General features: G+C 39.6%; 2 protein-coding genes and 1 long non-coding RNA gene across 4 annotated transcripts in view; 1 reads left to right on the top strand and 2 right to left on the bottom strand.

Annotated features, from left to right (window-relative positions):
• Window positions 1-7,602: 7,602 nt before the first annotated feature.
• LOC129113961 (sorting nexin-19-like) lies at window positions 7,603-13,560 on the bottom strand. Its single transcript, XM_054626450.1, has 11 exons — window positions 12,073-13,560; window positions 11,854-11,992; window positions 11,664-11,764; window positions 11,470-11,589; window positions 10,992-11,110; window positions 10,448-10,538; window positions 10,203-10,353; window positions 9,782-9,905; window positions 8,820-9,004; window positions 8,621-8,708; window positions 7,603-7,798 (listed from the first exon to the last, which is right to left on the bottom strand). The coding sequence occupies exons 1-11, from the start codon at window positions 13,558-13,560 to the stop codon at window positions 7,669-7,671; spliced, it is 2,736 nt and encodes a 911-aa protein (XP_054482425.1). The 3' UTR covers window positions 7,603-7,668.
• A 2,613-nt stretch (window positions 13,561-16,173) lies between these two features.
• LOC129113578 (carotenoid-cleaving dioxygenase, mitochondrial-like) lies at window positions 16,174-24,838 on the top strand. Of its 2 annotated transcripts, XM_054625964.1 has the most exons (13): window positions 16,174-16,205; window positions 17,014-17,108; window positions 18,700-18,904; window positions 18,983-19,194; window positions 19,635-19,750; window positions 19,900-20,002; window positions 20,111-20,239; window positions 20,343-20,503; window positions 20,607-20,774; window positions 21,100-21,237; window positions 22,097-22,279; window positions 22,561-22,671; window positions 23,198-24,838. In XM_054625964.1, exons 2-13 carry the CDS (start codon window positions 17,081-17,083, stop codon window positions 23,312-23,314), a joined length of 1,671 nt encoding a protein of 556 aa, XP_054481939.1. In that variant the 5' UTR covers window positions 16,174-16,205; window positions 17,014-17,080; the 3' UTR covers window positions 23,315-24,838. The 2 variants fall into 2 exon arrangements, with proteins under 2 accessions (XP_054481939.1, XP_054481940.1); XM_054625965.1 differs by lacking the exon at window positions 17,014-17,108.
• The window catches only part of LOC129113580 (uncharacterized), a 52,085-nt gene continuing 49,742 nt past the window's right edge, over window positions 22,652-24,994 (bottom strand). Inside the window, exon 3 of the long non-coding RNA XR_008532396.1 lies at window positions 22,652-22,714. This is a non-coding gene — a long non-coding RNA (uncharacterized LOC129113580). The remainder of the gene's footprint in view (window positions 22,715-24,994) is intronic.

The following is a 24,994-nucleotide window of genomic DNA, read 5'->3' as shown; positions in this document are numbered from 1 at the left end:
TCCCTGGCATATGCCTGTCGTAAAAACAGTAGCTGTGTACGTTGGACAGTGGGAGTGTGCATCATGGTGGGGGACAGCCACTAATTACACCGTACAGGGTAAGAAGCGAAGATACAGATTGTGATCTCCAAATATTTTTACCAAACTTGCAGTAACTTGCATTATTTTAAGATCTCTGACATGGTCATTTGTGGTAGAGGCAAACTCTTGAAACACATACCAAGCAGAGCACCTTGACCTCAGTGAGAAATGTCTCTCAAAATGTCTATGTTTTGACTGGCGGTAACAACAACAGTAGGGAGCTGCAGTGTGTATGTTTATTCTCAACTAGACATAACTTTGTTTCAAATATCTGTGGCACCAGGCGTCCACCCTGCTGAAGTGTCTTTGAGCAAGAAGCTGACTCCTCAGCCGCTCCTGGGCAACTCTGCACTTGCTGACCTGAGTTGACGTGGAAAGGAAGGACTGAGAAGAGAATTTTCCCTTCAGGGGATGAAGAAAAAAAACAACTTGGTTTTTGGACATTCTTTGGTCAGTCAAAGTTATGTTGAACAAAATAATGAAAAGACCACATGAGAAAGGACATTTAAGTCAGTACATCAAAGAGAGCTCCATGGGGGCTTCATTGTGGACTAGGGTGATGCCGAATGGTTGACTATTCAATCCAAGGAGCCTGATTCTACTGCCAATCTGACAGAATCGTTGCAGTGGCGGAAAATGTGGTTGGAAAACAAATGATGATTTTATATGGGATATATGGGGGTGCTTTTCATTTAATTGCTTAGTTTCTCACATTAAAAACAGGATATATAGATATTTAAGTCTGTAAATAATATATCAACTACATTTTTTTGACTGTCAGTGGTACCAGACAGAATACAGATAGAATATACTATCATGTATATTTATTAGGGCCGAAAGTTTATTTTCCAACAACGAAAAGCAAGACACGATCAATCTCCTCCGCTCTGTTTCAGTTCTACTGACAGCGCCTCACCTACGCACACGCACCATGGATTTCTAAAGAGAACCAGACTCAGCGTTGAAAAGGCATGCCCCATTCATTCTTATGAAAGTTGCTCAATGGCGCATAACTTCCAAATATGAAATTCTGATTAATTTTCCCTTGAACTTTCAGCAATCAACAGCACCCTTGGGCCCATAGATCAAGCGCAATAGAGTTTTCTTTAACCGTGCTAACCCTGCCTCCGACATTCGGTAAAGCCTCATGCTTTGGCTTTTTCACAGGAACGGAGGAAGGAAATATTGCATTTTAAGACCCAATGATTTAAATAAGGGCTGCTCAAGTATAAAAAAAGTTTTAAAAAATGAACCGCCGAGTTACAGACTTCTCTTTCCCAATGTACGTATATGGGGGGAAAAAGTCTTTAGGGGCATCACTTGACCCACCCAGATATTTTAAGTCCACCATTTGGCCATTATGTAAAATTTGCTTAAAAAGCCCAGCGCCCTTCCTGGGGGCTTGAGCGACACCCACACATAACAAACAGCATCAATCAATGAGCAAAAAAACATGATTCAATGATCAGTTGATCAGTTGCTGATAGGCAAGACATCACCAATCAGATAAGAAAATTGTAGAATGTAAATTCTTGGTTGGGGACCCCCTAAATTTGGACTTAGTCCTTATTATCTTGATTCTGTTTATTCAAACTGATGTAGCTGCAGAGAAATAAAGTACCATACTATGTTATAGTAACAACACTATATGTTGTACCATTTGTAAACCCAAACATAAAAATGTGTCTTTATTTGTGAAAATTGTTAAAAATGTATCAAGAATTTGTGAAGAAATATTTCTATTCAATGCAATAGTATTTAAAACATCATGTTGACCTCCCAGAAAATCTTGATTACCCATCGAGGAACCTGTTTAGAGGTCAAGAGTCATCACAAGCAGTCAGTTACCAGAACTGAGAATGACGGATGGTTTCACTCAGACAGTTGTCCCAAGGTGGGGTCAGGAAAAGGTCAACTCTTCCTAACCCCGAGCTATCACGTTTCTCCCTCTGCTTATTGCAAGTGAAATTTTAAACAACATCTATGATCACATGGGTCAACACGCAGCACAGTTGCCTACATCTGTGTCCGTTCATACGTCTCTTCTTCTCTTTTACCCGAAATACTGGCCAAACAGTCAAATAAAATAGGAAAAGGGTGGAGTATATGTAGCAGGGTGGAATCAATTGGATAAAGTCATATTGAGATTGAAATATGTTGCCGTTTTCCAGAGAGCTTGGTCATCTGAGTTTTTCCAGACTAAGTAGATAAAAGTAGGGCACTAAGTCAGGGTGTCAAGAGTTCCTTAAAGGCCTCACTGCACATCTGTACTGAGCAGCAGAGGACACGCCGCTAACAGGAACCAGATTTACTCAATCTAAAGATCAGATGCTAGAATCAGCGGCTAGGGACGCTAACAGCTAGATATGTTGCTTCTGCTTTCTGTGTCACACATATCCCGTCATTGTTGTTGGATGTTATTAGAAAATGACATAGGTGGTATTCAAAGATTCAAGTTAAATCCTGTTTTTAATTACGAGCTGTGATAATTCATGCATAATGGAACACATAGAGTTCTACCTCAACATTCAGATGTAGCACATACACACTTGTCAACCTCAGCTGGTGATCCTCCTCTTCTCTCAATAAATGCTACATCTGGGAGTTTGTGCAAAAAAAGTAGGCTATGTACATTACATTTTTTATTTCACTTTATATGATACTTCAGCTGTGGGCCTGCTTTTATTGGACTGTTAGTGCTGTGGTTTAAAGGTGGGACTGACTGTGTTCAGTGAGCAAAGTGTCACCTCTGGCTGACACCCCGAATATAACACATGTAACGGACATCTGCTGTTTGGAACCATGAGAAGTCATCAGGAGTCCAGTTCATCATCATCATCATGTTTAATCGTTATCATCAAGAGCAGCATCTTATTAAACTCATCCAGAAGATGGACATTTTCCACAATCCAAACAGAAAGGACATCTACTTCCACCAAATATCCTGAAACTGTAGCCAGACACAATGTCTTTTATGGCCTGAATTCACACAGTACATGGTGTGATTAAATAGACCACATTAACGTTTGTCTTGTAGACACACCCAGTAACACCAGGGAGTCATTAAGAATGAAAATTCCATGGATGCAGTTAAATGACTGTAGTATACTGACCCTGTAGTATCACGAAATCTGTGAAAGACTTTACACATATATTTAGGTAGTAAAGCAGTAATATAAAGCCAGTTTTGCCAGTTTGTTCCGGTGCATGAGCTCAAATCAGTTTTATGATGCTGATTTTATGAAAATCAGCTGAACCAGCATTTGTCATTGTGTGCCTGGCAAATTAAAAAGTAGCCTACATCAGCAAACTGTGCAGCCAGGATAACTAAATATGTCTTGTATTGCATAAGGAATAATAAAATATGACAATGTGATTAACCTAATATTATATTTGTTTATAAAAAAGGACCCGCTTCACTCTCTGCTTCTTCTTCAAATTTAGTGTTTTATTGGCTTTTGGCAAACCATCTTAGTGGTGCATTACTGCCACCAAGTGGACTGGAGTTGCTACACTGTCATTCATGGGCTTCATCAGACTCATGTATGTGCTGCTTGTGAGCGGATGCTGAGTCAAGTATGACACCTAGTGGTTAAATTCTGTACATTGGTCAGGTCCGGTGTTTAGATTAACATCAAACTGGTTAGAATATTTTCACACCCGCCCAAACCTTGAGAAACAGCTCTTGAAAAGACTAGACAAAGGGTCACCAAACAAGTTTAATTATGACTCATCTGTTTTATATTCCATCCATATACGCAAAGTGCATAGTAACATTTTCGCCATTGGTAGAGCTAGCAGGTGCCAAAGGTGGCACACATGCCGAAAGTTACCTTCCCCTGTTTAGACTCATGGTAAAAATGCTTATTTATGTCAATCGAAAATCAAATAGGGACGAGTAAAATAAGTGTCTTCACATTCACAGAGCATTCTTCAAATTTAACTAAAAAGGAAACAAATATTCAAAGACAAACAACTTAAAATATCTTGTATTTGTTTACTTTTTAGTTGGAATGAGTCAATCCATTTTAAGTAGTTGATAAATCTGAGATTGTGGCAATCCACATATCAGTCAGAGATCAGTTGTGAAATTTCACAGATGTTTATCCCATTGAGAGATTTGTGTTGAAATTACAGCTGCTATCGCTTTGAGGCGTACAGACGTACAGTATGGGGCCACCATCAATGCAGCATACGCATTTTGTCTCCTCCATTGCCAGAAAAGTCCCAAAGCATGAGACAGGAGGTGGGAGATCGCCAGTATCAGCCCATGATATCATGAGAAAGGAAGTGGGTTGTGCTAAATGTTCCCAAGATCCAATTTATGAAGTACTTCTGAAATGCACGTGGAAACAAAGGGCTCACATTTAGACACAAGCTTATATGTAAACGTCAGGATGTTTAGATTGTTTTGTTCCCATTATTGTGTCCACCCGCTACAGTGTCATCTTAACGCTTCAGATTTATAGTATTTGATGCAAGACTATTGCTTTGTACATAGATTACATTTTATGGTTATCTTTTATAAAACTGAGAGGAACTGAAACACAACTGAAAAATCAACAAACAGATCATTCCAAATGTCTTTTTAACTAGAGATAAGTGATAAGTAGATGACACTTTTTGCATTGTAGCATGGTGTGATTGATCAAATGGTTCGGCAAGCAAAAGCTGCCAGTTTTGTTATCTCTGTGCCGACAAAAATTACTTTTGAGCTTTGAACTGATTCCAACTCAGCACGGATCTCTTTAAGCTTGTTTGTAATAAAGTCTCTTATTGAGTTTTGGCAGAAACAGCAGTTTTCTTCAGCATCTATTGAGAGCCTGGACATAATCAAATCTTCCCTGTTAGTCAACATGTTGTTGTAGAGCACTTGTAGGCTATATAATAAATCATATAATCTGCTTCCTGTAGGAACACGTGAAATCAAAACAAATTTCCATAACAAACAAAATATACTACATCAAAGGGTTTATGTCTTTGAAATTGTCTATATCTCCAATACATTTGGAGAAGAGAATGCAAGAGGAGGAATCTTTTTTTTTTTACACATCAGACTCATTCAAGTTTGAAACCTCATTTTCTTCCTTAGAGTAGCTGACCCAGTGTTTGCACTCTGCTGGGACATAGGCCAAGGTATTATTGTTTTTTTACCCTTTCCATGATCATGCTTTTTCCCAAATGTACTAATCTGACACCACAAAAAAAAATAAAAAATCACCTTGAATGTTTTTTTAATGTATCAAGATTACTACCAGATCTAGACCACAGGCCCGAAAATAAGGCTCTAACATGCGCTTGGCAGGAGTGACCCTGACTGTGATAAAGTCTACAGAATGACAGCTGAGTGAAAACCTTTACATTGAAGCCAAAGAAATACCAAACAACACTATCAAGCAATTTACAATTCATGTCCTGGCTCAAGCAGAAAACTATTCACATAATTGCTCCAAATACACAGCCAACAAACAGTAGTTTCGGCTGCACCTTCAGTGACCTCGTCATATAACATTCATCATTAATGAACACGGTATTTATCATTCAACGGCCTGACACGACGGGCATAGAAGTAGGGTTACCGTTGTTTGGTGTATGGGGAAGACGCTGTCATCTTACGTCACAATGTGCATGCGTTCAATATTTAGGTGATTTCCTCGTAATCCAATGAATCTGTCAGAATATGATCCAGTGACGGCGTGAGACGGGCTCCTTTTTCCGACTGTTTCTTTGAATATTATGATATTTGTTCGACATGTTAAAATGAAATAGTTTAATAGCTGCCGTTGTTTTTATTTAATCGTAAAAGTGGGCTATTTCCGAACAGCGCACACAAAACGTATCACACGCAAAGGTCAAAGGTTGACCCCGCCCACATCGATAGGCCAGACCTTTAATTGGCCAGAAAAATATTAGTATGTCGAGAACACAAATCATATTCACACCCATTAAAATGTAAACAAAATACCCTTATTTGATTGGATAGGCAGTCTAAGGGGTTGTCCTATATATAGGAAGGTGGTCAAGGTTAAGTTCTATTTGGTTGCATGGCACTAAGTCCATAAATTGACAGTTTGTGAAAATGTATTTGTGCAATTTAAAAAAATAAAAACTAAGGCAAACTTAAAATGCATTAATCTGATTTAAATTACTTTGAGTAAACTTTAATCACAAGAAACATTAGCTACATATGTTGGGGGAGGGGAGGGGAGTTATTCTGGTGATTTTGTTCCTCATTTTTGTCTCAATTTGCCACTTAGGTCAAATATAAAAGAAACATTTTTCATGGTGGTGTCATAAATCATGTATGGGGGTATTCATCTTCACACCAATATAGCCCCATCAGAGAGGTTGTCTGTGAAGGAGTGAGTATTTTCAAAGGCTGCTCAGGATCAAAAGAACATGGGAAGGCTATGACACTGCCTGCACTAAATCACTTTTTATGGATCAAATTTCAGTCTTGGATCTCAGGAGAATTATTGGACATTCAATCAAGGAACAGATAAATCAACTCAAGTGCTTGCAAGTCTACTCCATTCCCTCAATAAACAAAAAAGGTCAAAGCAAGACGAGGCATCCTTAAACGCCACTGCCGACAAACTGTTATTATGACAATCAAATTTCAAACTTTTACTTTAATGCTACATTGTGCAATATTTTACTGTAAAACATATGTGCATAAATGAAACATGGTCTTGAGTAGATTCCCCAGTCCATAGGAGGAGACAGACATGAAAACGTACATCAAAATAGGTCCCCTGAGAAGCAATGTGCAAATACTACCTCCCTGGCTGCTCAACATAAGTGAACATACTTTAACTCTGCAGTTTTCTGATGAACTAAGAACATAATGTCTAGTGAAAGCCGGATATTCTAAGCAATCACTTATAGCTCGTTTTTTTAGAGCCCAGCTAATCTCATAGATAGCTGTCACAGTGCTCAGCTAATAGCACTGAACACATGGAGATGATACCAATCCTGTAATAAAAGCCTTACATTCGTACATCTTACAAGTGACTTCTGAATATATTTTACACATCAAAACAATTCAACACATCAAATGATGATTTAGACAAATCAATAAAAAGTCATATTTCAGATGTAAATCTCAAAACTATACACATAATTTCATCAGGCTCTACGGGTAGCATTTGAAACAAGATCTCAATGAATGAATGAATAACTGCATCGTTAAAAATAAACAAGTAATTGTCACAGACCACATACCTGTTTTGCCTGTAGGTATTGGTGGCCTTATTGCCTATTTATTCAAACAATTTGACAATGTTTGCACTAGATCCCATAAAACCAATGAAGCATATTGTAACAAGAGTAGTTGTTATTTGACTGGATGCTAGCATGACAAACTGTTTCCTTCTGATGTGTCCCCCTTGGGTGTATAAGTAAGATTCAACTTTAAGAAAAGTAGACCTTATAAACTCCTTGTTACCAACAACCAATCAGGTCATGACTGTTGTTTAACTGTGTGTTCACCCTGTGGACCCTAATCACAACCCTCATACATACGTACAGCGTGTTATGCATCAATTGCCTACAACCGTGGGGCATCTGGGTGTTATCATGTCCTGTTCATATGTGAGGATTGTCCCTCTCTGCGTCTTTGGCCAGGCTCTGCAGCAGAGACCCCTGGAAGGCCTTGTCGCATGACTCAGGGATCAGTAACTCAAGCAGCAGGTCACAGATGCAGTAGATCAGATGCCTGCACATAATCACACAAAATGAGGGTGAATGAAAGGCTGACATCAACTGTTATTAATACAGGAAAATATGGAATTTGAAATCATTAAATAGAGCAGATATATTTATTATTGTATGATGTGTGGCGCTGTGCATGACCTGACTGAAGACAGAAAACTGAGGAGTCAGGGAAAATCCCAAAAGTGCATTCTAAGTGCATACCAAAGGAGCTTTTCTAATTAGCGCAAATAGCTTCTTTTTTTTCAAAGTAATCAATTTCAACCTGGATCTCCTGTCATTGTATGCCCTCTCCTTTATTCAATAATATATATTAAAATATATATATTATTATGCTATGGTGCCCTATGAGTTGTTATTGCCATTTTCTTTGTCAATAGCTTTGTCATTTGTCATCATAGACACTTTGGACCAGTTTAACATTAATCTGGGCCTCTTCCCATTACAAACACTACCTCCAGTTTTTAAAGAAAACAATGCAATATTGCCAAAGGCAGTTCTGACTTGGATTCTTTCAAATAACCTCTCATTCTGTTTTCCCTTTTAATTTCCACCAGGACCATTAACAGTCACACAGCTTTAATTTAGACTCAGTTTAGGAGGCATGGTCTGAATACAAATTCAGATATATTTGTGACATAAAAAGATTCAGAGAGTAGCTATAGCAATAGATTGCACCACTACGGTTTAGAATGTTCTAGATATGATAACCAGAAATGCATAACCTGTTTACACTATAGATACAGTTCCTGAGCTCCTGAGTGTATCCGTCTTAAAACAGCAGAATCAGACGTATGTTTACTCGACAGCTCGGTTGTTGACTCACTTGTTTATCTGATGGTCCTGTAAAGACTCCAGGACGGTCTCCAAGCTCAGTCTGTACTTCTCACTTCCTAACAAGTCAGTGATGAGCTCTGCCACAGAGAATGAAGCAAATCAAAAAGAACAACATATCTTGAGGAGCCCACAAAATTCAAAATTTAACAGGTATTCAAACACCTACAATCTGAATCAGCTCTACATACCTGGCATCAGCTGCATTAGACAGTCCAGACATTGCTCCTTGGTTTCGTCTCTTTCGGCGGCACTACGCTCTGGTCGTGGTTGAGCAGGCAGCGTGCCGCCTGGCCATACAGCTTCCTGCAGCACTTGAAGGTAAATCACCCAACAGGGGGCACTGGTAAGGTGGGCAACCCCTAAATCCAACCATCTGAAACAGAATCCGTAGTTTAATTCAGTACTGTTCCTCTGTGCATGGGCTTCTTCTACTGGATATCACCAAACAAACAAGTGAAAATAAATGCATGTATAGTAGTATTGGTTGATTAGGAAGGAAGAAAAGACATGCACACAAAGGGAAAGCAACACACACAAGTATTCTAAAAAATCTCTATGAACCATCGCAGGAGAATGAACATTGTTTACTGGCATGCTTAGTGAACCCTAAAACTCCCAGAGGCATATGTTAAGTCCAAACATGGAGGCCAGTATGATCAGTTAGTGACAGCAGGACACAAGAGATTAGAAAATCACAGTTCCCACGGACTGTGTGGTAATAACAAACTCATTTATGATTCTAGATTTCAAGTGAGGCATAAATATTTAAAGAAAAGGGTAATATTTTGAAAGGCAATCTGAGAGAATGTCATGCAGCAAGCGAGTGCTACAAACCACGTAGTGCTTATTAGAAAAGAACCCAACGTCTGGATGTTCAGCTGTATGAAGGGCAAATAATAGAGAGCAACAATGTCAAATGCCAGTAAATAGGTCTGCAGTCACGTCATTAACTAGTATCAACTGCAGTAATCTTGCAACTGCTGTGTCAGCCTAATTAATCATTATAATAAATATGGGATTATATATTATTTAAAAAATACATGCATTCCTGCCTTCTTCAGGATAGACATTGAGTTATTTGCATGTTAAGATGTATGTACAGTAGGATAATACTTGTGAAAGCTACATAGAAGCTGAAAATAACACTTGCCTCTCAATGAAGGTACCAAAGAGCAGTCTGATGGTCTTCTGTATGTTCTCAGTGCAAAGCCAACTCCACTGGTCCTTCATCAGCAGACACAAAATGTTCAAAGCAACATCTGCCACAGCTGTGTCTGCAGTGCACAGCAACAAACACAGACACACAATAAATTCACAGCAACACAACAATAGGATCACCTTAAAACACATATGACACACTGTACAGACAAAAGGCATCAAAGGTGAATAGTGACTAATAGAAATACTCAGTAAATGTCTAAAGAAACAATGGAGTTTTACTGCACCCAAGTGGTGATGTTGAATTACTGCATGTTGATTCTAAAGGGTTAAACCCTAACTTCTGTACCGACATTATGGATACATTTAAGACAAGACTGTTACAATTGAATATATATACATTAAAAAAAGACCTGTGCCATGAGTTTTCCCTGACGTCTTCTTGTCTAAGCCAAGCTGCTCACATCTCTGCTTGGCTGTCTCTTTCCCATTCTGCTCACATAAAAGCCTTTCCTGCTCTTGGACGAAGCTCTCCAGGCCTGACAGTGACATGCCATTGAGGATCTATAATGAGCAAAGCAAACATGTCAGCTGTGTCCAGTTTCTGTTTCTCAACACACATTTATCAATCGACAGTCAATACAGTATGGTAACTCACAGCGCTGCCTTCACTAAAGCAGTATGTCACTTTAGGGTGTAGGTCAGGTATGTTGAGAGACGGGGAAACTTTGCTTGGGAACATAAGCCTCCTGATGCATGAAACAAAAAAACAGCGATCCAAATGTTTTTCATATAACACCAGATAAACAAGATAATTCAAAGTGTCCTTAAGTGGAGACTCTGTAGTGATTTTTGTTGACATCCTGCACTCTATGTTTGAATTGATTAGTCAAATCGGTTATGAGACAGACCTATGGGTTTTTGGTCTCAAAATTAAACTGGGGTAAGTGGATGAGACACAATTAAAAACATTCCTGCTACACAAAATAAAATGGATTTATGTTAGAATATATTTTTCTTGTAAATCCCTGGATAATGTTAAAGCCTCTTAGATTTTTTCAAATGACTCTGAAGTCTAGTGGTCACAACTCATGGGAAAAGCAGACTGTGATGATGGGTCACAAGTGGAAACTGCTGTTATAAGTGGTCACCATGGGAGACATTTTGGGAACAATGGCACCGGACTGGTATAGAGGTCTCACCTGTACTTTCTGCTGTCAATTGTTCTTCCGTCAGCATCTCCCTCTAGGTCGTCCATTGGACTGAGGGGCTCAGGATGAGGGAAAGCTGTCTTCAAGGTGTCTAAAGCATTTTCCATCATCTTTAATGATGGAGAAGACAGGATATTATTAAAGTCCTCGAAAACAAAATACATAGATCATACTTTTCCATTGAATCTATAGTGTTGATTAGCAAGCTTTACGCAGCTTTTGTTTACCTTTGGACAGAGCCAAGGTAGCTGTTCCCTTTGCTTCCAGTATTCATGCTACGTTACGCTAACCAGCTTCTGGCTTCAGCTTCATATTAAGATGTATTCATATTCACACACACACACAGACATCAATGTACTCTCAGTAAGAAATAGACAAAATACCTAATTTAGTCAGAGAAATTATAAACTACTTGTATTTTTCTTACAACAACACTCAGAGGATCTACAGCATGAAGATTCCTTCTAACCTTATCAATTCTTGACTTGGCAAAAGGCTTTCTTCCAAAATATGAGCAGTCATTTGAGTTGACAGCCAGGAACTCTTGCATGTCCTCACTGTTGGATGTCTCAGGAATGCTGCTCAATTGCTTGAAAAAAAACCAATCAAATTACAGAATCACATAAATCGTTTCATTACAGAAGTTTCGATCCCGATACCTACTTTAAGGAACGTATCCAGTTGGCTTTTACGGGCTTCAACCTTTTCGCTGTCTGCGTTGCCAAATGGTAGGTCAGGGAACATTTTTTTGGGGCCTTTGACATCTGAAATACATTACATAGATTTGCAATGATGCATCTGTCGCGGTAGACTACAGTTCAATTGTAAATTAATAAAGACGATAGTCCCTTACTCTTGATTACTTTCTTGACCTCAGGCTTCTCCTCTAAGCGTGTTTGCAAATTGAGGAACTCGCTGTATCTCCGGTTGACAGTGTGACAGGACACCGGTTGCAGAGTTTCACCGTTTTCCGCTGGAGCCATTGTCTCGAACTGTGAAACGGAAAGTGGAAGTTAATGTGTGCTAATCAATCATGCATATTTAAATATCAGGAAGTAGGAGGTGGCATTACCTTTACAGTGTAGAGAGTATAGGGATGTGTGCTTGTGCCACGCTGTTCCTTTGCAGCCACAGTGCCAGAAATTTGCACATTCTGGATGTTCACAGCTGCAGCTTGGATGTTGGGGGAATCAAAGCTGCAGGAGTTAAGACAAAGTCTTCTTGGAGGACATGTTGGGGATTTCTCTTGGGCTATACCTGCTGGCCACTGGGAGTCCTCGGGCACCACTGGCTTCGGCCCAAGAGTTTTCAGAGGGCCGAAGCACCCGAAAGCCTCATCGTCCTTTAAAGTGATCGCGTTGCAGATGTTCGTCGGAGAACCGCAGTCGCAAAAGCCTCCTGTCAGGTCATCTTCGGAGTCCGATTGGATAAAGGAGTCCAATGAAATCATTTTGGGCTCTGGTGACTGGGAGAAGCGGCCAGATGTGAGTGACCAGCAGTTCACCTTGCATTGGGTGAGCAAACCTACATGGCAACCTTCTACTTTCCCGTAAGACGTCAGGCTAACCATGCTGCCCTGCGAGGAATCCCTCTCACAGATGCTGCTCTGGCTCTGCATATCATCAAGGTCAGAGGTGTTTCTGCTGCTGAGGCCGGTCGGATCGGAAGAAGACAGTGACCTGCAGGTGGTCCAGGACTCCTGCTGGATCTGACATCTATATAGAGCAGCTGGGATCTCATCCACGTTCATTTCCTGTGACTCTCTGGACCTGGTGATTATGTCTACAATGGTCTGGTTGAGCCAGTCGGGATCGGACACCCTGCTTATGAGCGGCAACAGCACGTTGCATGTGATGAGCTCTGTAACCATGTAACCTCCAGTCCTGGTTTCCATCTGGGGGTATGGAACTAGCACATGTAAGACGAGGTTAACCAGAGCTCTCGAGTAGCTGAGCTCAGCGGCTGCACTGCTCACAGCTGGGTGGGGGGCGTCTACCTCACTGTAGAGCTTCCAGAGGCTGAAGCTCTGCTTTTGCGTTGACTGTATCTGCCTCGCCGTCATGTAGCTCTGCAGGTGACAGCCATACAGCTCTAGCAGCCGTTGAACCAGCGCCTTTCTGTCCACTCGCCGCGCGCGCTCCTTCAGTTCCATCACCGACTCCAGCATCGAACTACGCACCGCACGTTCAAACTCCCCCTCCACCTCTGGGAGCAGAGTTCGATACCACGAGGACACAAAGTCACGCACCGCTTTGTGGACGGCGCTGTGGATCTCGTGGTTCAACCTCCACTCATGTTCAGGCGAATACAGAGGCGGGTTAACTTTGCCAAGGGGCAAAAAGTGTTCCAGGTGGAGGAGGCTGTTCGCGTCCAGCACGGCACGGGACCCGAGCCAACCTCCGAGAACCACCAAGAGACTGGTGAAGACGCAGAGGAGCCAGACATTCACGAGGAGATGGAAGAGGACGAGCCATGCCAGCAGAGCTCCGAGCCCTAAGAGCCTTCGCTGCCCAAGTACCTCTGATAGAGTCCAGTGATTAGAGCCCGTTGTGGAAGGCATTGGAGTCAGCTTGTGTAATGTGTCCTGTTGAAGAAAGACTGTGATATATTATGTCATATAAGAAGCATACAGAATAAAGGCAGTGATGCTGTAGATTGTCTGCTTCATTTGATTTATAACCCCTTAATAAACAAACAACACTGTGCAAATCATTATGATAAAGCCAGTAACTTTAGTTGCACAATTTTGTTGTATAGTATTGGGACTTTTTAGTGTTTAGAGCAGAAAATCGATTTATCATATCACCATTTGGTCTACAAATGTTGAAAAAAAGAAAATTGCATTCATTCCACTTTCACACATTCCAAGGTGACAACTTGTTTTGTCCTAACAGTCCAAAACATTAACAATTTAATTGCGATGACAGAAAAAAAGCAGCAAATCCTGACAGTGGAAAAGCTGTAACTAGAGAATGTTGGTATTTCATCCTAAAAATATGATTTATCTATTCAATTACCAAATAGTTGGCAGTTCATTTTCTGTGAATCGATACATCGACTAAACTTTGCAGCTCTTCTGTTTTTACATGAATTCTGGTTTTGTGTGTCACTGTCATACATCATTTGGAATATACTTGTAGATTATTTCTCATTTATTCGCCACTGTACAGTACCAACAACATTAAAATTAAGACAGGTTTAATAGCTATGCTTTATTGAATTCAAAACGCTGACCAAACAACTTTTTCACTCTCTAACTATTTGCTGTGTAGGAGGTATGCAAAATATTTACTTAAGTAAAACAAATACCACAGTACAAATATACTACTTTAGAAGTCAAAGTCCTAGATTTGAATTGATTGAATGAGCAAGTAAGATGTAGTTATATAGCACTTTTCAAAAACATAAGTCACAAAGTGCTTAACAAGAGCATTTTAACATACAAGAAACAAATGGTAGAAGATGAAGTGACTACACGGGCCACGTGTTTAAAAAGTATACTCAGTATCAGCAACAACATTTAATTCAAGTATCAAATGTAAAATAACTCATCATGCAGAGTGGCTGCTACTGTTTGTATTATCCTATCACATTATTTTATCATTATTTTTGAAGTATTAATATGTATGTTGATTCATTTTGTCGGTGGTCAAGATGGAGCTACATTCAAAGACATTATATGATCTGCATGTAAAATCTGAATTTGAAAAGTAACCAGTAACTATAATTCTTGAATAAATGTAGTGAACAAAAAAGAATAAAAATGTTTCTCTGAAATGTAATACTGGAGTAGAGTCAGAGTAGCCTATACACACCTCATAATTATACTTAAGTACAGTCATACTGCAATTTTCTACCAGGCATATTAACCAGATAGCCATGCACTATTATTATCATTAGAAAGTAACAATATGTCCACCTTACGGCAGCAGCAACCTAATTATAATGCAGTGTAATGACATGTATGACGTAGTTCAACTTGTTGCCATGGCAATATGTAAACTTCCAGGTACAATCAGTCCTCTGCTGCCTGTTGTTGACTACAAGCTGTAACACTGAAGCTATTGTTCTTAAGCCTTTTAACTAAACCGACTAATGCACACCTAGCATACACAGCTAGCCTACAGCCTACTGACATGATACTACTACCATAAGAAATACTCAGCCCTGTTGTAAAAGCAGCTGTGAGACAGTAACAATACATTACCTACGAGGTTGTAGGAGCTTTATTACACACATACAAGCAGTATAGGATGTCCTCCTCCTCGGGACGTTGCTTTAATCCTCCTAACAAAGATAATCTGGGTCAGTCTGCAAGTCAAGATAGACAGCTGGCCCATATGGACTGTACTAGCTGTTAGGTGTCCATTTGACCTGCCAGAAAGCAAAGCTCTGTGGTCTGGTGTAATGTGGTTGCACGAACTTATGAAATAAGCTGGCTAGAGATAAATAAATATGTCAGTTAAATTAATAAAAGATTAAATGTCTGTTTGTTTCTCTGTCCCTACTCTTCACAATCTTCATTCCCAGGCCCCTCCATTGTCATTTTTTCCATCCACCAGATGTCCTCAGACATTGTTCTCATTCACCAGACTGCCACACCTGCTCTTACTCTGCCGGGCCTTCTCCACACACCTTCTCCCCTGCATCCCCCAATAACCCATCTGTTTGCCATATATGCAGCTCTACAAATACCGACTTCCTCTTTTCTTTGCCAGTTTATCCTAGTTGCCATGCACCTTGTACTTTGGTTTTCTAACAACTTGACTCTGACTCTGTTTTGTTTCCTGGACCTGAACCTGTCTGCCGAGCTTCAACTTATCGATTTAATGAATCACTGAACTGTACAAGTCTGCCTACATTCCAGTGTAATATGACTTTGGAAACATATGTTCAAAGTAATTAATATCTCTCTTCTAACCTACGACTGAACATGTTAGTAACCATGCTGTTTGAGTTCTTGTTTTTCCAGCAACATGTGCTTTTTGTTTACATTTTGATCATGTGGTGTTGTCATGTGTTTTCTGTTTTTGTTTTGAAAAGTCATGTGGCTCTGACTCCACCCTGTCTTTGTTTGTTTTCTGCCATTTTGTGTGCACACCTGATTTCTGTTTGTGGTGATTGGTTTGTGGGTATTTAAGCCTGGTGTGCCTTGTAGTCTCTGCCAGATCGTGCCAGTTAATACCTGAGCCTTTCCAGCGTTTAGTAAGTCTTGTTATACTCTGTCTGCCTGTGATTTTTGACCTTTGCCTGATGTTTGGCTTGCCTTGTTTGGATTCTGTGTTTTGGATACCTTTGCCTTGTTCTGACTTTTAGATTTTTGACCTCTGCCTGCCTGTTGACTACGAGACTGTTTTTGCCCTTTGGATTGTTGCTTGAGAACTTTATTAAATCTACTCTGAACCAAGAGCTGTGTGTCTGCTAGTGGGTCCCTTTTCTACTGAATCCCTAACAGAAGAAAACATCAACATTTTCAAATAAATCCGTGTTTTGAGACACGTTGATGTTGTAACCGTATTTCAGCCGGCCTAAATCGGTCACCTTCCAGTCTCACCGACCGTCTATTCCAGTGGTTCTCAACCTTTTTTCAGTGATGTACCCCCTGTAAAATATTTTTTCAGCCAAGTACCCCCTCACCAGCGCAAAGCATTTTTGGTTGAAAAAAAGATGTAATACACAGCACTCTGCCATCAGTGTCTGATTTATTAAACTGTCAACACTGAAGATTGCATTGTTGCAACAAAGGTTGTCATTTATGAACTTAAACTTTTATTTTATTGAATATTTATTAAATAACTATTTTGTAAAGGATTTTTGAATGGATGCTAATTTTAAATATATATTTTTTTAAATCTCACGTACCCCCTGGAGTGCCTTCACGTACCCCCATTTGAGAACCACTGGTCTATTCTAGCCTCATCCCCTGAGTATAGTCCTAGATGTGTCATCACTGTACAATGGTGCGCTCTCAAAAGTTCGCAGTGCGCATGCTCAAACCTCCTGCTCTCTGCAGCTCTCGTCCAGCAGCAGCACGCAGACCTAACGAGCAACATTAGTATCCATCCACGTTAGGAGTTAACATGCCCCCAGTGAAGATCGAGACTTCAGGTAAGCCTTCTGTCTTTAGTGTATGCTTAACTGTAACGTTACACACAAAACGGGGCAGTTTGTTTACCGGATGTTGGTTTCAGAGCGCAGTAATTATTATTATTATTATTGATGGGATATCCTAACACCCATGTCTGGACGCACATCGCCCGTTATCGCTAAAACCTCATTTTGCGTCTTCACATATTTATAGAATAACTGCTGTTATCTTAATATGTTGGTATCTTCTGATGCAGAGCGATCAAGGCTGCACAGTTTATGTTGGCAGGACAGTTTGTTCTCCACTCGGTGCAACTCCTCTCGTGTCAGGTTTCATTTTACAGCCTGCAGGTAATTTAATAGGGAAAAAAATGAAATTGTTGTTGAATAAATTTACCATTGACAATATGCTGTATTCGCAATGCAAACAGCCAACGCGTAGGCTCTATTTACATCACATACAGGCTGTGTACAGTCATAACGCCCCGTGTTACGCATTACCCGGAAGACTGTGTTTTCTCTACAGATGTTAGAGTGAGACATAAGTGAAGGTAAATCATGTTGTTGTTGTTGTTTCTCCCAGAAACACAAACTGGGATAAGCAAGGCGGTGCTCACGTGTAAAGAGAGACAAGGCACGTGTAATAGTGACGCTTTTAATATATCAGGTTGCATTACGAATCAAAACATCGTGAAAAAACTATATGTTCCACATTTGCCCTTCATGATGGAGTTTAATGACCGGGTTGACAAATAGTTTTTTTAAGAACTTCCACTCCACATTTAGATTTTAAATATAATACAGACAAAACAGCTTTTATTTTGAAAGTAGAAGGAATGCACAGGACCCTATGTGCTCAAATTGAATTTGTGTCCCTGACTCTGCTCTTGGTACTACTGCCAAAAGTGAGACTGAGCAGTATTGTGCAATAATAGTTAATATAGTTTTTTTTTTTCTGTCTGTAAATATTATATTTCAGTTATTGTGTTTTTCTACTGTTTTTATTGCTTATTTATAATACTTGTTTTTTTATTTTTATTTTTATTTTTTATTTTCATTTTTATTTTTATCTTGTCTTTCTTTACTATGTCTCTTGTGTGCACTTTAACTCTATGCTGCTGTAAGCCTGCAAATTTCCCCGCTGCGGGACTAATAAAGGATTATCTTATCTTATCTTATCTTATCTTATCTTGTTCATAACCAACAGTACTGCTGCGGTTCTCTGGCCAAACAACACAAAGTCACAGTGACCGACTTTAGTCGGTCACTGTGACTTTGACTTTGTGTTGTGTGACTTTTCCCCAAATGTACTGCTGCACCTGTGAGCCATAATACAAAGTTTTCAAGATCAAGGTCAGCTCGGTCAGTGTGTAGTTTCCAGGGTACTGACATTTCACTGACACTGACCTCCGACACACTTAGACATTTTAAAAAGTGAGTTAAAACATCTTCAGCTTTGTTGATCAGGGGAGGAATCAAAAAAAGATGAATTATCATTTGGTGCAGTCAAATGCATCATGTGTGATCTGCCCACACACAAATTAGTTACCTGATAGTTTGGTTTAGGTAAATATAATATGGGTTTGACCCTGTGTTTATGTGTTTCCTACAGATGATGCTAGGTCTGCTGACAATGGCAAGGCCAAGGAATGCATGACCTCAGCATTAAAGGGACTAGAGACGATTGAGCCTCTAGTCCGCTCCGTAGAAGAGACCCCTGAGCCAATCTCCACTGAAGTAAAAGGCACCATTCCCTCCTGGATCAATGGCAAACTCCTCCGCAACGGCCCCGGGAAGTTTGAGTTTGGAAACACACAGTGAGTTGGAAACACCTCAAAGTACAAACTAAAAAAGTTTCCGATCAGATGTGATTAAGTCTATTCATTTCATCACAGCTACAACCACTGGTTTGACGGGATGGCCATGCTGCACCAGTTCAAGATGGAGAACGGTCAGGTGACGTACATGAGTCGGTTTCTGCACAGCGATGCCTACAAGAACAATTGTCAAAAGGACCGCATCGTGATGTCAGAGTTCGGTACCCTCGCCATGCCCGACCCCTGTAAAAACTTCTTCCAGCGCTTCCTGTCTCGCTTTGAGATGATGGGTGAGTACACTGAATAAGAAGGGATGGAATAAAGTATAAATAAATAAAGGAGAGGGCTCAGACCGTTCAACTGTAGTTGACTCATTGTGCAAGAATGTTGCTTCACTTTTATTTTCTATCTTTCTCTAAGGTATAAATGAAACACAGTAAGTTATTTGAGCCAGGCAGAAAGATCAGGCCAAGTGTTTGTACAAACTGTCTTGCATAATTTGTACTGAGGCCTGAGGGGTGGGGCCTCTAAAGTACTGCATGTGTAGAGGCTACATAAGAACATGTGCGACAGTGGGGGACCAGAAGGGGCATTTTCTGTGCTCAAATGTTTAACATTCCCACCTGTTTTTCCAGTGTAACTGCAAGCAGCAAAATGTTTACTTAGATTTCTGTTAAAGGAGGAAGACTTTCACTAAAGGCGAGTAATCCTGTGTTTCTCTTTGTTACAGTGCCCACGGACAACGCCAGTGTGAGCTTTGTGAAGTACAAGGGGGACTACTTTGTCAGCACAGAGACTAATTTTATGCATAAAGTGAACCCAGAGACCTTAGAAACATTGGAAAAGGTACAATCATTTTCATCATGGAGTAATAGATATTAATATAATGTAGTTAATTATATGTTACATAAAAAACACATGATCTGTCTTCTGTTTTGTAGTCCATCAGCCACAATCATCATCTTTCCCATCTTTCTCCGCAATGTTTTTTTTAGGTAGACTGGAGCAAATTCATTGCTGTAAATGGAGCCACTGCCCACCCACACTCTGACCCTGATGGTACCACCTACAATATGGGCAACTCCTATGGAAGCAAAGGTCAGTCCAATTCTCCAAACGCCCCACATTAAGGTTTATATAAATCAACAGCTGAATGATTTATATCACACATATTAGAATAAAATAAAATGATCCCGGCCATTCCAGGAGCCCTGTACAACATCATCAGAGTGCCTCCTGAGAAGACAGATGTCAAAGACACCCTACAAGGAGCCAAAGTACTCTGCTCCATTGTGCCTGCCAACAAGTCACATCCTTCCTACTACCACAGCTTTGGTGAGCCGGACTCCTGGATTTATCATTTGTTAGTGATGTCTGTAATATTTTATTATGCAGCCCTCAGTTACAAAGCCCTGTAACACCCTTCTCCTGCTTCCAGCCATGTCTGAGAACTACGTGGTGTTCGTTGAGCAGCCGATTAAGATGGACCTGCTGAAGATCGTCACGTGCAAGCTGAGGGGGAAGGCTTTGAGTGACGGCATCTACTGGGATCCCAAACAGGAAACTGTCTTCCATCTCGTTGACAAGAAATCAGGCGAGGTAGGATGTGACTGTTATTATTAAGTTACGCCTAATGTAGGAAAGTCTATGGAAAATCTTCTTGCTTTGGAACCCAAATTTTATTGTGTATTCTGTTCCACAGGTCAGCTCGGTGAAGTACCACACCAAAGCCATCTCCACCTTCCATCAGATCAACGCCTTCGAGGAAGATGGATTCCTGATGCTCGACATGTGCTGCTCAGACGACGGCCAAGCCATCAACAACTACCTCATCCAGAACTTACGCAAGTCGGGCGAAGCATTAGACGAGGTCAGTATATAATTACATGATTCAACACTCTCGTTACTAAAGAGAAAATCCACCCTGAGATAAAGTAAAGTATTAAATCACTGCTCAGCATTATGGGCTTTGTTAATCTTTTTCATTTGTAATGAATAATTGCTAAATACTTTTTTTGTCAGTCAATAGTTTTAGATCTGTTCATCAAATAACTAATTTATGTTTTAAAGTGTACTGTTGCTGTTTAGGTCACGTTTGTTCAGTCTTTTTGCAACAAGAGACAAAAAGACATACTGTAAGAGAGGGACCTGTGAAGTTCACACATACTTCATATCCTGTGTGGTCACATTCCCAGGTGTACAACACCATGAGCAGGGTTTTCCCTCGGCGTTTTGTTCTTCCCCTCCACGTGACTGCTGAAACCCCAACAGACCAGAACCTGAACACACGGCCCTCCAGTGCAGCAACATGTGTCAAAATCAGCAAAGAGAAGGTAGGTTGGTCAGAAATGTGTCCTGACAAGCTCATTTATATCCAAAGTATTCAGCTTCTTTACTTTAGTTGAAGTAGAAATAGATTGTTGTAAAAAATACTCTAGTACTAGTCTTACAAATAGGAAAATAACAATACAAAAAGTTAAAATACTGTATGATTATGTTATTGAATTATATTATTACAGATCTATTAAGACACAGAACATTTGTTGAATGGGAAATGTACACCTACTTACATGCCATAAAGTAACCGCTTAATATGTAAGTAACAGTAATGGGATTGCTTAATGTAGAAATATAATAATAAAGTCTGTGATTTGGGGTGTTTATTTTCATAGCTGTATATATATGGAGGAGGACATGCAGAATTAGCCAAGAAAGGAATACAATTCTTATTATCCTTATAAATGGTTTCTGCAATGATTGACTGATACTTATTTTTGAACCAGCAGGGATGACACGGTTCACTTCTTCAAATCAAATCAACGTTTATTTGTCTCATACACAGTACGTGTAGTTAAGTTGTTTTTTTGCCTAACTTATTTAATAAAACAAATTAATGTAAAATAGTTTACAAAATAAACAATAGAAATTAATGTTTCAGAGAAGTAAAAAAACAAAACAATGAAACAGTATAACCACGATTGAGTTTCAGAAGAATTACAACAATATAACCGGTATATCATATTCAGTGTGTGGCAGGTGGATGAATTAGAAATGAAACGGTGAATTGTGTGTAATAATGAGTTATAGATGAAAGGCAATGGCTCAAGAGCCGGATGGCCTGAGGGGAAAAAACTTCTCATCCGTTTTGGCAAAAGTGATAGCCGACTGTTAACTCGTTCTTTGTCAAAACAGGTGTTCTGCCAACACGAGGATCTCCATGGCGACGACCTGAGCGAGTATGGTGGCCTGGAGTTCCCTCAGATCAACTATGGGAAATATAACACACGGCCATACCGTTATTTCTATGGCTGTGGCTTCAGACACCTGGTGGGAGACTCACTGCTTAAGATGGACCTGAAGGACAAGTCGATCAAGGTGTGTGTGTGTGTGTGTGCTCGCTCAATGACTGTATTTACGGCAACAAAAAATAATCCTCATCATGGAAAATAGCTTACGCAATGCTATATTGTAAGATTCATTTTATGCTACAATCTTGATCAACAACAAAATAACACTCTTAATTCTCCCATTGACAAACAAAAATAAGTTAGAATAATGTCAAAATGATGTTTTAACATTAACAGCTCTAAACATTGTAGTAAAGGTATGATAACACTATTTGTGAATATAATATACAATTGTGTGTGTGAGCTCAGGTTTGGTACCAGAAGGGTTTCTTCCCGTCAGAGCCTGTGTTTGTGCCGTCACCTGACGCCGTGGACGAGGACGATGGTGTCATCCTCTCTGTGGTTCTCACCCCCTCACAGGTAAGACTCTGTTTCTGAAGATGCACAGGAATTGTAGGAGAGACTACATGATGAGAAAGAAAGGGCAGAAGTAAAAGTGCTGGTCACTCTGGTTACATCAGTGTTATTATGTGCCAGTTCATAGTATATATCTATAACAGCAGCAGGCCTTTAAGTCCACCTTCATATTTTCTTCCAAGTCTGGTATTAACTGGACACATAACCCATCATCAATAATCATAAGGGAGATTAAATGTGCATGAATTGACACAGAATACATTTTAATTGTTTAAAGATTGAATGGAAAAGGAGAATTAAATCTTAAATTAAACTGACTTCTTTTGAGAGTGTGCAGAGAAAATATCACAAATGTAGCAAATAAAATATCCTATATATATTTTTTTTCAATATTTCAATCATTTATTAAAGAGCAGCATGTTTCTGAACTGTCCATTCTAATTGCCTCATTGAGCCACTTGTGTCAAACTTGTCTAATAAGATGTTTTGGTCCTCTCTGTAAGTAATCCCACCGATCTTTTCTCTCCAGGATAAAGGAACATTCCTTTTAGTTTTGGATGCAAAGAGCTTTGAAGAAGTGGCAAGAGCCTACGTGCCTGTTAACATGGCTTATGGCTTCCACGGTACCTTTGACGTCTCTGCATAGACCTGGTTCTGTTTCATTCAAAGTGTTTCTTCAATGAATGTACTACCAAAAATGCCAAACTCAGCAGTATCCATTACAACCACTATATTCCTGATGGTACTGAATTTTTGTTGCACTATATGAAGTAAGATGCAGTGTTGGGTTAAGCTTGTTTCCACTACATGGTACTCACTTTTTTTTACCAGGTTGTTTTCCTCTATGCCGTGTTTTCACCTCAAAGTATTGCCTCAGTTTAGGCGGGATTATCAGTTGATCGCTGTAGCAACGGTGCGTGAAACTGCTGTGACGTCATCCTAAGCGATATACTTGCTGAATAAATTCAATGGCAACCAAACAAAGGAACTTCTGCACAATTGTAAAGCGTGGTGTATGTTTTTTGGAGTTTATGTCGTAGTTTTGTAAGCCATTTTTTCTTTTTTAAATCAGGGTTGAATGAATAAAAAAAATTGTGGTCGCTATTGACTGTAGCTTTGCTACTTAAATGGACAGTGTGTAGGATTTGGTGGCATCTGGCAGTGTGGTTACAGATTGGCCGTCCTTTCCATAATAACAATACTTTCAGAGCAACGGAAGTCAGAGGACAGCTGTCGGTACCAGGGTTTTGCACTCTAAGGTTTCACAAACGAGTCTCAGAACTACGTGTTTGGTTTGTCCGTTCTGGGCTTTTGTTAAAAAATGGCGGTGCAACATGGCAGACAACTTTTCTTAACTTCAGGTGCTTATACATTGAACTGAAGTGATTACATTAAAACATAGCATATTATATTCCATTTCTACTAATAGATCTCCCTAAATGCTACACACTGGCCCCTTTAAAAATGAATGGTTTGTGCAATTGATGTATAAAGAGAACTGGTTACCGCGTCAGAGGCGGCGCCCCGGTAATCCCTATGAAAGTTGCTCATGAAGCAAGAAAAGTTTGACTTAAGAGTATAGAGTTCAGCTAAAAATACCCGGGTCTTCTGTATCATGGGGCACACAGAGCAGGCACACTAGCATTTCCTTTAACCCCCCCTCCTTAACTTTTACTATCTAATGGTTAAAAGTGTCTCTCCCAATGCTTTACTGACTGAATGTTGTGGTACTTTTCTAAACTGATACTTGGTTTGTAGTAACATCCAAAACAAGGTTAATGGCATTAAGAGCCCAAATAAACTCGAAGATACTTATAATGTTACATAATTATTGTTATAATACTCAGCCTTAAACTGGTACTTGTGACTTATTAAACTGTAGCATCGAACTTGTGATTTCAGGTTGCATGATGTTTCAAGTGCCAAATTAACAATGTATTTTGTTTTTACAGAGTTTATACTTATTTTATACTAATTTTCCAATAAAATACTTTACCTCCATCTGAGCTGTCAAGTGTTTTTACAAAGTTGTGGAGTGTCTGTGCATCCGATATAAACAGATAATGTTCAGAATATGCTTTTATATAAAAACATGTTTCATAATTTTATCATTTATATTGCCTCAATGTATTATACAGAGAAAGAATGGATTCCCAATATCTCTAGATGGGGCTTTTTTGGAAAAATAAATCCCATTTTCATATCTTATTTTCTAAGACGTATATTTTTTTATTTCATCACATCAACTTTCTTTTCACTTCCTTTACTTTTTTTTTTCAAATGAGAATTTTCCTGAACTGCTTACAATATTTTCTCTTTAAATTTA

This window comes from Anoplopoma fimbria, chromosome 24 (assembly GCF_027596085.1).
Source record: "Anoplopoma fimbria isolate UVic2021 breed Golden Eagle Sablefish chromosome 24, Afim_UVic_2022, whole genome shotgun sequence".
NCBI classification, from domain to species: Eukaryota; Metazoa; Chordata; class Actinopteri; order Perciformes; family Anoplopomatidae; genus Anoplopoma; species Anoplopoma fimbria.
This window is presented reverse-complemented; position numbering and strand designations above follow the sequence as displayed.

Bases quoted from the DNA above. Each gene is read 5' to 3' on its own strand.
- LOC129113961 (XM_054626450.1), bottom strand. From the start codon at position 13,560: ATGCCTTCCACAACGGGCTCTAATCACTGGACTCTATCAGAGGTACTT. The intron at 11,590-11,663 runs GTAGGTATCGGG...TTTTTTTTCAAG, and splicing joins AACTGGATACGTTCCTTAAA to CAATTGAGCAGCATTCCTGA. The intron at 11,111-11,469 runs GTTAGAAGGAAT...CCATCATTAAAG, and splicing joins CCAAGTCAAGAATTGATAAG to ATGATGGAAAATGCTTTAGA.
- LOC129113578 (XM_054625964.1), top strand. From the start codon at position 17,081: ATGCCCCCAGTGAAGATCGAGACTTCAG. The intron at 17,109-18,699 runs GTAAGCCTTCTG...TGTTTCCTACAG, and splicing joins AGTGAAGATCGAGACTTCAG to ATGATGCTAGGTCTGCTGAC. The intron at 20,240-20,342 runs GTGAGCCGGACT...TCCTGCTTCCAG, and splicing joins TTCCTACTACCACAGCTTTG to CCATGTCTGAGAACTACGTG.